The sequence below is a fragment of the Heloderma suspectum genome, chromosome 2, assembly GCF_057233095.1.
Source record: "Heloderma suspectum isolate Gila_16-S chromosome 2, 16-S_ref, whole genome shotgun sequence".
Classification (NCBI taxonomy): domain Eukaryota; kingdom Metazoa; phylum Chordata; class Lepidosauria; order Squamata; family Helodermatidae; genus Heloderma; species Heloderma suspectum.
This window is the reverse complement of record NC_139459.1, coordinates 96,400,465-96,411,212: the sequence shown is the minus strand read 5'-3', so window position 1 is coordinate 96,411,212 and position 10,748 is coordinate 96,400,465. Positions and strand designations below refer to the sequence as shown.

At 43.8% G+C, this 10,748-nt stretch overlaps 1 protein-coding gene across 7 annotated transcripts in view; it reads left to right on the top strand.

The window, feature by feature from the left end:
* Positions 1–388: 388 nt before the first annotated feature.
* LOC146352515 (transducin-like enhancer protein 4) overlaps positions 389–10,748 on the top strand; it is a 166,179-nt gene continuing 155,819 nt past the window's right edge. For 6 of the 7 annotated variants that reach the window (XM_084834246.1, XM_084834245.1, XM_084834244.1 and 3 more), the window contains exons 1-4: positions 389–1,463; positions 2,404–2,501; positions 3,835–3,898; positions 5,312–5,356. In XM_084834246.1, the coding sequence (XP_084690372.1) occupies positions 1,419–1,463; positions 2,404–2,501; positions 3,835–3,898; positions 5,312–5,356 (252 nt within the window). In that variant the 5' untranslated portion in view covers positions 389–1,418. The remainder of the gene's footprint in view (positions 1,464–2,403; positions 2,502–3,834; positions 3,899–5,311; positions 5,357–10,748) is intronic. The other variant, XM_084834240.1, reaches the window with a different exon arrangement.

Sequence of the window (10,748 nt, the reverse complement as noted above, 5' to 3'; positions counted from 1 at the left end):
TCTGGTCCCCACGTGGGGGAATCGGAGCAGAGCCACCCCCCCCCCACACCTCAGAGACGTAAGCCCATTTGTCAGCGGCGAAATGATGGGCATTAATACAGAACGGCGATTAATGAGTGGCCGCTGCTGATTGGTCGCTGGCGAGGCCTCCGTGGGAGGAGCGGCTGGGAGGGGGAAATAGACAGGCGGCTAAAGAGGCTTTGTGCGGCCTGATGGGAGCGGTAGTTTATTTGGTTACCCTGTTCGCGTTAGACGGGGGCAATAGCTCCGTGAAGGACTACTCATCCCAGGATGCTCCGCGGCAGCCTTGTCTTCCGATTGTTGTGAATATGTATCAGAATGTTAATGATTTGCTGCTGCTAAATTTGGTCAAAGGAGTCACCTCGCCAGAGCGTGTTGTTAGAGCTGTTCGGAGCGGTGGGTTTGGGCTGCTGCTGCGGTTTCCTATTATATTGTTCTGTGTCGCTATTTGCAAGAGTTTGAAGAGGAAAAGGAGAGGATCAAAAGGGGGAAATAAACAACTCAATCAATCAAGATCCTGTTTCTTCTTTTTCTATTTTTTTTTTTTAAGGGGGAGGGAGAACAAGAGCCATTTAAAGGGGAAGGAAGAAGGGGGGGGGGAACCCACAACAAAAGGTTATTGCACTTAGACCTTTGAAGACGCTTGTAATTGCGAGGGGGAAAGACGGGAGTAACAACAACCCATTCTTTTCGTCTCGGGAGTTCCTGGTTGCTATAAAAACAAGGATTTCTTCCTCTTCTCCCCCGTCTGCCTCGTTGCGAAGGGCCAACAACTAAGATCAATAAAAGTTTTCAAACGGAAGAGGCGGCTGCGAGAGGTATCGCTGCGGGAGAGCGTCGCATTTGGTATGAGCGGAGTTTCCCTTTCCCTTTCCCTTGCTTGCCATCTAGGGCGACCGGAGGAGGGTCGATCGCGGTGAAGCGGGGGGTGGGGGGCGAGCGAGAGAGCCGGAGCCGTCCAGGAGGAGCCTCCCGAGCACCGCGACTTCGCGAGAGGGACTTGTCCGAACCCTTCGAGCGCAGGCCGAAAGCCGCCCGGGAGCGTCGAGAGCTCGGATCGCTCAGGGCCCTGGGCGTGGGAGCGCCGGAACGGTGGGAATTGGCCGCGGTCTCTCCGGCGGGGATGGACGTCGGCCAGTGACAGCCCCTGTGGAATGTGGCACGGGCCCCCTTCTGCCGGGGACATCGCCGCCGCCGCCGCCGCCGCGTCTTGTGTGTTCACTCCGGCCCCTGGGGCGGCAGAGTACGGGCAGAGCCGGAGACGCTCTCCAAAGCACGGGCGTCGGGCAGCTCCGTCCTCCTCCTCCTCTCCTCCTCCATCTCCTTCGCATTGTTGCAATTAAAATCAATGAACCGAGTTTTCCTTCTGGCCCAGAGCACCCACTAAATCGGTTTGGATGATTCGCGATCTGAGCAAGATGTACCCTCAAACCAGACACCCGGTGAGTAGCGACGAGCGGGCCAGCGTGACGAGGGCTGGGGGGGCGACGACGGCTCGTGCTGGGGCGTGTGTGGGAGCCCCCCCCCCGCTGTCCTCCTCCCCCCCCCTTTCCGAAAGTCTTGTTTACCGAATGGGAGGGGCGGAACCGTGCCGCGAGTTTGATGCCGGGGTGGCGGGGGGGAGAAAGGGAGAGAAAATAGGCTAGGGACGATCAAGCAGAAGAAAGACAAATCTCCCCCGCCCCGCTTTGCCTCCTGCGCCGAGAACGCAAATGAGGGGGAAGGGAGGGGGGCGAAGAGGAGGCGGGAGGGAGAGTTGGGTGAAACAATTGAGTTGTAGCCATTTTCTTATTGTTGTCTTTGGCTTTCCAGGCTTTACGCTGTCGGGGATGGGTGTATAGTACTTCCCGCCTTGGTTGCGTTTGAAAGATTTTCGAGGCCAGTTTTCGAGAGAAATCGCTGAGCTTCCTCGGTCTTAATTCTCTTTATCCGCCGGCGCGTGTGTTGCCCATCTGCGCCTCGCGATTCCCCTCCTCGGCCCCTTTCATCCCTTTCCGCCTGTCTTATCCCGATGAACAACAGCGGAGGGAGAGCCGCGGTTCCCTTTTCTCTCGCCGGCCTCGAGACGGCGGGTGGGTAGGTTGGAGTGGAGAGATGAGCAATCGAAGAGCAGACGCTCCCTCAATTAGAGGCTTATAGAGGTGTGGGCAAGACTGCACTTTCCGTGCGTCTCCGAGGCACGGAGGACTCCCGTGATGGAAAGACAAAAACACTCTCTGCGTGTCTGCGCGCGCAGACGCTCACAAAAGTCAGTTTTAATAGCTCTGTTCATTAATGATGTATGGGTGACCTCGCCAGGCATGTTTGTATGTGTTGGAAGCGCCAGTGGGCTGGCTTAGCTGAGGAGTAATTAAAACATTTCATTCTCATGACTGCTTCTAGGCACCGCATCAGCCTGCTCAACCCTTCAAATTCACCATTTCTGAATCCTGCGATCGGATTAAGGAGGAGTTTCAGTTTTTACAGGCTCAGTACCACAGGTAATGATGTTTACTTTCGCTGATCATCGTGTTTGCTTATCTCTTGTCACTTTTTCCCTCTCTCTTTCTCTCCCCACCCCCGCCCCACTTTACAGAGGCATGGACAGGTGTAGATGTTCTTCTTTTCTTTTTCTCCTTAAAAAAAATATATAAAAAAAATCATAATCTTGTCTTCCCTAAGAAGAGGTGACCACCCCCTCCCCCCACAAAAACAACATTCTCGGGTATCATAGCCCTGATACAACTGTGTAATTTTATCCCCTTCATCTTGCCGTCCAGGGACTGGTTTGAGCTGTGACCAGACCACTTGACTAAAGGAGGTTTCCAAATATTATGAGTGTTCTTTTAATATGTTCAAAAACACTTCATCAGAGGTACAGTTAAAACAACAAAAACACCCTTCAAATTAATCCAGGTGGAGGAAATCTTCCTTTAAATGGTTAGTCTTGGCAGATCTCATACCAAAACACAAATAAAAGAGGTCTTGCAGATAAAACGAAGCAAGGCTAGAGAATCATTTAAGAAGCAGGAGGATTGGACGCTGCTGAGCAAGGATCCCTTTACCCGCTTTAGGGGTTCAGGAGGGAAATAGCTTATTCGTTTTCCGGTGTGCATCTTTGTTTAAATGTTGTTTGGGAACTGAACCTCTTATGGCCCATCTCCTTCATATCTTGTGTGACAATATGCAATGTGAGGTGCTGATAAATTGGAATTGGAGCTGGAATGTTCTTTCATTATCCATAAGGTAGAAGTACTTTATACTCTCCTTGACAAACAAGGTCTCCCAAGATTGTTGGATTGGCCTTTATGAAGGGGGTGGGAGAAGAGTGCAAAGGAGGCTTTATTGCTCACAAGATGTCGCTTGTGGATGCTGTTGTGCTGTTTTCTTTGAAAACCTAAAACCTTTTCACCCTTTCTGTCTTTGAGTGGTTACTCAAAGTTATACTGTCTGTTTAAGGATGAGCAAGATCACAATGTAAAACCAGCTTGTATCATGGCCGTTTTGAAAGAAAATTATTCAACAGCAGAAAATTTTAGGCTTTGGAAATGGTCAAGCTTTCTAACAATCATCTTTCTGTAAGATGATCTGTGTTTTTTCTCCCTCCTTATACAAGCAAGATGCATTTGCCTCCAAACTTTCCTGGTTCCTGTTTGAGCAAAGGACAGGTGTACCTATCAGCGAAGGAAATTATAGAGATGTTCAGTCTGTTTGTCTTTGCCTTTTTTATTAATATTACAGAGATCTGTAGGGAATATTCATATATCAAGAGGATATAAAAAAGTGGCAGTATTAAATACTAATGGATGTGCTTATTTTGTTTTTCTTGAACAGTTTAAAGCTAGAATGTGAAAAACTGGCCAGTGAAAAGACAGAGATGCAGCGACATTATGTCATGGTAAGCAAGTGGTGTAACGAATTCAAAGTGTCTATTTTTTTTAGTGTGGCCTATGAATAGAGAGAAATGCTCAGGGTGCTGGAGGCGGCTAGCTAGTGTCTGGTAGAGGCGCTGTTATGATAAAGGTTGCATGATGAAGTCTTGGATTTTGAAGGCTTTTTTCCTGCTTAATATTGGTAGCTCTGTCTGATGTGAACTTTTCCTTCTGTGGCACGGTCCACTTGGACCTTCTTATATCTTGAAAATGAATAGATGTATCACAACTCCCAATGTGTCCTGCATGGCAGTAGGTTCTCAATGATTGGATCAAGCATGTTTAAAATGTATAGAATCCCTTACCTGTTCATATATTGATAAATCTATTTAGTTGGTCAGAGGCGTATCTACATTTTCATATTGGTTTCAAGGCAAAAGCTTTCAAATACACATTTCCCCCTTCACCCCCTCGATTTGTGGAACATATCTGTGTTTCAAAGAAAGAAATGTACATTTTCAAAGGTAAGAGAGAAAGAAACAACACTTCAGTGAAGTCTTAGTTCTCAGACCTGTTGCTGATGAGCTGCTTGTTAAAAGCTTCATGTTTAATTGAGGATGTCGGTGACCAGAGTTCTAGGAAGGATTCCACTCCCCTCCCCACGACACATATATCTTGGAATGTCTTTCACCAATAATCGGCATATGATGAAGTCTGTAAACACCTAATTTTCTGAGGGATTGTGATAACACCCAAAGAGTTTTCTATCGGCTCCTCTGTGGTTATATGTGGAAATAATTGCTTTCTTTATGTGATGGAGTGACTCGGTTTTAAGGAGGACAATAACCTTGAGAGAGACGCAGCCTTCTAGCCAAAGCACAAACTATCCATCAAAGCTTATATTCTGGCCTTCACATGTCTAATGTGGCTAATGCATATGGTGCTAACAGGCAAACCCTGTAAAGGAAAATAGGAGGTTTTTAACAACTGTGTATCTACTTTAAATTGCTATTGCTCTGCTCTTTTGTTTTTTCACAAAGCCTTTTTTTAATTGTAGTCATTCTATGTTTTTAATTTAAAAATATTGAAGGAGAAATCTACTCCACACTGCTGATTTATGACCTAGTCTGCTTTCTAGCACTTCTGACATTCTAGCATCTTAGATTTGTGCTCTGGAACAAAATGTATATTTGAGCTTGTCTGATCTTTAATAATTGCATTTGTCACTTTTCCTTTCTGGTATGCATGTGTGTGACTCCCCCCACCCCTTCTGAAGTAGTTGTTTAGACATGACGGAATTAAAAACAGATGAACAAAAATTAGTAAAGTGGGATATTTGGGAAGACTGAAAGTTTAGCTGTGTTACAGTACATATGCCTTCAAAATTGGGTGCATTCATGTCATTACAAGTTCTAAAATCCATTTTCCTTTTTTCTTAGTATTATGAAATGTCGTATGGGTTGAATATAGAGATGCATAAACAGGTAGGCAAAGCATTTAATCTCTTTGCGTAATGTTACATTTAAACTACTGTACTCTTTCAATTGCAGTAAAATATTTGGATCCCTTTTGCTCCGTGTGACAAAATGTGATCCTTCTTTGAGTGTTCCATAAGAAACTCTGTAGACTGACATACCTGGTCCTGATTTCTGCGAGCCACATACCTGAAAGAAACTTTCTAATCTGTAACAGTTAACTGAAGATTTTCTTCTTGCATGTGTTTATTGATCACAAAATCAGGATTGTAGGTTCAAGCTGCTTGAGTTGTAAATTGCTACCTTGTTGAGGTAGATAACTACATGGAAAATGGTCCTGAGATCAGTCTATGGTGAAGGGACAGTTGTCTTAATTTTGTTAAATTATATGTAAGCGGGTAAATCTATTGGGGTATATAGATTGACAAAAGAAAATTGTTGCAATAGGGAGGAGCAGACCCCTGGGGCTATTTAGGTGGACCTTCTAAGAAAAAAACACACCCTACGTCTTAGTGTCAAGCATTCCCCGTAGCAAATGAGCCCATACTGAGGTGAAGTCCTGTGCGATAGACTAGCAATTAGGCCAAGATTAGTAGCTTAAAGTGTAGGATAGTGCACTGGACTTCTTTTCTTGGTAATCCACTCACTGAACTTAACCGTTCCTGGTAAAAAAAGCAAAAAAAAAACCTGCTGGTTTTGGCTTGTTTCCAATGAGATTCTCCCCCCCCCCCCGCCCCCAGTTTCTTTACTACTATGAACTTGTTCCAGAAAGCATGATTTGTTTGTTTATAAACAAAGCTTCTCACAATTGTGAATTGTGTATTGTGGAAAGAACTAGAAGGATGGCAATCGGAAATACCATAGAACTGCCTAATATTTGTGATCAGTGTAATTCTGTACTCGAGAAAATTTGTCCTTGGAATTTTGTTTGTCGTTTCATACTTTGTTCCTATATTTGCAGTTCTAGGGGCTTGTCACAACTAGAAACCTGTTAAACTGGGCATAATAGCAACACACTCCCTAATGTCCTATTGTGTATCCTTTATATCCTGTGACATAACAACCTATGTGCTACATTTATGTGAATTGTCCCCTTTCAAACATTGAGGGGCATGTGCAAATATTCGCAGGGTTGGTGGTTAACAGTGAAGTTGACAAGTGGGTGCCATAAGTAATTAGGAACTACTGGGAACATCTGTTGGTTGTAATAACGTAGTTTTGTTTTATCAGGATGTTAAAGCCCGGGAAACTTTTATGTGTGAATTCAATGTTAAAAGCCCAGCTGTTTACCTATTAAAGACAATATAGTGTATTAATCTAGCATCTGTAAACAAAATTGGTAACCAACATTTCGATGGATCAGCTTACCACATGGTTTCCATGGGTGTTCCAAAAGAGACGTTCACTAATCATCAACACATCTAGAATAATTAAATATATGAATTTAGACTTTTTTATGGGGAAAATTATTTGGGAACGAGCAAAAGCCTAAATGTGAAGTCAGTGACTGCACTGTTATTTGCGATAGGGGGCGGTAGGGAAGGAAAATAAGTGGCCACTATTTTTTATTATTATTTCAAATATTTCACTTTGTGAAATGCAGTAGGCCGTTCTGAGGAAATCATATTTAATTTTCTGAATGTGCCAATTTTGTAGGATTGAGTTTAATTAGAATATCAGTTTTTCCATTACTGTCATTTCTATTCAAGTTAGTAATGTAAACACTCCACCCTTGCACCAAACAGTTCTTAATACTTTTTATCGTATGCTGCTGACACTAATGAGATACAACAAAGAAAGTTCTTGATAGAACTATCATTTTAAAGAATCTTACCTCCTCATCTCTCTCCGCTGTGTTATATGTGGGCTTGATAATGAAGATCATAGGGTTCCCTCCCCTCCCAGCTCAGAGACAGCAACATCCTGTTCCGTCTGACACTATAGAAATATTGAAGGCCGTGCTTTCATAGATGTGCGTAACCACTTCTAAGGGACGAAGCCTCCATCTTAAACCCTTCAGTCTTACTCTTCCTCTCTCCCCCCACCCCCCAATCTCCAACTGGGACAGAGTGATCTGCTTTGGGGATTATTTGTGGGTTTTGTTCTTATATTCAATCACATAAAAATCCTGAGGGCAGTTTATCACATTATGGAATACTTGCAGCTCTGCAAACCACCTACTTATTATATTTTCTTTCACCCTGTCCCTCCTCCATCTGCACTCTCCCCCACCCCCCCAGCATAGAGGCCTATCTATCTTTATTTGTTTTCCTAGGCAGACAGCCTCGCTTCCTCTTAGCTCCTTTTCCAGATGTAGTCGCTGGATGCCCTTGTAATGGAAAGCAGGCAATAATGCAGTGAAGTTGCCCTGCGGCATAATTGGGCCTAGTTCTCAAGATCAGGTTAGGCTTATTCGCTTATTAGATTTGCGTCTCGGAGGGTTCAAAAGTAGGGCTCCCTGGAGTCCCTGGAAGTACCCTAGTAATTGGTGGCCCTGATATTTGAAACCTTTGTGTATTTTTCTGTTCAAGCGTCTGTTCTTCTTGGCTGCTCCCAGCCACAGAGTATTTATTTTTAGAGAACTTTTTCATTGGAACAGAAAATGATTGCTGTGATGGAGTCATGACTTTGTGATTTAGCAAATTGATAAAAGGATAAATGCACATAGCTCTGTGTGTGTGTGTGTGTGTGTGTGCGTGCGTGCATGCACACATGCCTCAGTGGTGGGTTAGGGGTGAAGAGGATGTTCTTTCTTTCCCCTCCCCTTTTGCGAGGCTGATCATCCGTCATCCTGTGTTGATTTTGATAGAAGACTATTAAAGTGAAACCTATGGGGAATTTGTCATTCTGAAAGGAAAGCTAATGTAATTAGTACCAATTAAAGTACATTTAGTAAATTGGATTTAATCTTAATTAAGCCTGCATAATGTTGCCAATTTTTAACAATTATGTTTGAGAACATAATTAATTTAGATTTTGGTAACTGAGTAAATAGCATTAGAGTGATAGAATTAGTTCTCTGAATTATTTTGGTTTATTTATTTTTTTAAACAACCAACAACCTTGGTGTGTGGCATAAAAGCCTAATTTTTTTATCTATGTTTTTGGCAATGTCTGCTAAGATCACTAGAGTGGGATAGATCAATTGGGAGATGCTGGATGAAAAAGGAGTGTGTTTTTGCCTTGGGATATGGGAAAAATATTATCCATCCTTATGGTTAGATGCTATTAACAAGGCTATAATCCTGAATATACTTACTACGAAGCAAATGCCTTTTACGCAATAGGGCTTATTTCCAACTAAGCATGTTCACAATTAGGCTATAAAAGTATTAAACAGAGTGTCCTGAAAATATTTATTTTTTCTCTCTCCTTCTCTTGCTAAAGCACGTGGAGGTATTTTAAAAAAATCAACAAAATTAGGAACATGTGGGTGTAATTCTATTTTCTGACTGCTTGGATTATGTTTTTAATGTTTTCATTAGTTGATTATTGTACAGTGTAATAATCTCATGTTAGTCAAACAAGTATTGGAGTACGTTTATTCAGATATTGGGAATTTATCCCCTACAATAAGGATTGGTGCCTGGCTAGATAAGACACTTATGAATAGGACCAGTGGGAACTTAAATAGGAGGGAAATATCATTGTGGGATTTTTTTTCCTGACTTGAGAGTATAGTAGCGCTTTGTTCTTCAGTTAAGCTTGTTGTAGCTGAAAGAATTCTCAAACTGATCTCCTTTTCCAAAGTATGGAGGGGTGGGGGTTGTAAGGAAGATCAGACCTTGAAGCTGGACATAGAAAAATGAATGACATGATTATTATTTTTTTAAATCACCACGGTAGTCCCCTCCTCCCACTTCTTCTATCTCACTGCAATCCATGTAAATTTTATTACAAGTCTTAGGCAACAACCATTTGAGTGCTGCTAAAATATTAATTGAGTAGAAATGAAAGGGCTCTGGCCAGCTGATAGGATATCATAATCGTAGCTGCAGCAGTCGATGGTAAATGATGATAAATGGCATTAGGAACCTTTTAGCAAACTGTAATAACTACAAGGAGGGAAGTGGTATGGATTTGCATTATATCTGATACCCTCTGGTACCAAGTGGATTGCCAATACTGCTTGTTTAGCATTTTCTAAGGGCAATAGGATATTGATTTCTGACTTACAAGGAACAGCTCTATTTTCACCATTGAAAAGTATTGCAGGTTGTTAAGAAGAAATTGACTTGAAGAGGCCTGACTGCTGCCCATCATGGAGCAAATAAAGCAAAACTGCCGAAGCATGGTGGTGCAGTGAGATGGGGCCCTCAGCAATTTGTTGCTATTAATTTACCATGCTCGACAGCAAATCAATCGGCATCTACTTCATCTGCTGGAGAAAATGCTGTCCAGGGCAGATAAAAGGCCCCGCGTAGTTCAGGGAATAGACTGGATTGGCCAAACGGAGGCTGCAGCTAATGTGTAAATAAGTGAAATCAAGGCCGCTGTTGCAGAGGAAGCTGTTTTTAATTAGGTTGGGGCTTTATAGTGAGCTATTTAAGAAGGTAGCATAGAGCTTGGAGGGGAGGAGATTTATTGCTGACTGGGTTAATATATGGTTTGTATGACATCCTAGCCTTGAGTGTGCTTACTGCTTGCGCTTCAGCAAATTATTTTGGTAAAAGACCAAAGATGGGAATCCATTTGTTTAATTTAGTGCCAAGTTTTGACTATTCTTCATCGTCATGGCCGCAGAATGTTTATATCATTGAGAACACTGGTATGTTATCCTATCTGAGCAACACAGGCCAGGCATTGGCATGGTTGGGCAGTTGCTGAGGCCTCAGGCCCTCAAGGGCGGGCTCCGCCCAGCCATAGCAGCCGCTGCTGCCAGATGCCTGTCTCTGGCTTGCAGCGGCATTGGTGAGATTCGGTACACTCACTACTCCATTGGCTAGCATGCACGCTCCTCTTTCTCCCACTCTTCCTCAACAGAGAAACTAAGGCAAACTGCCATTGCTTGCTTTGTTTGCTTGAATGCAAGTGAGCAGGGCTGGCTGCAATGAGTTGTTCCTTGTCTGTTCTCTCTCTTTTGCAGCTGCAACAAGTGACTGCTCCTAGGCACTATTGCTGCCCCCTCACTCTCCACAGTAGCGGTGGCAGCTGCTGGTAGCAACCACCCGTTTGAGCTGGTGAGCAAGCAAGTGGCGATGGCAGCTTGGGGTGGCAGCTGCCACTGCCCAATTTTCGGCAGTCTCCTCTTGCAAATGGCGGCCACTGCCACCTGTGCTCTATATGGGGGAGGAGGAAGAGGAGGAGATGCCAAACACACGACCAATGGTGGCAGCCCAAGCAAGAGGGGAAGTGTCCCCCCCCCCTCCCTGGGATGGTATGTTGCCAAGGGCTGGCCCTG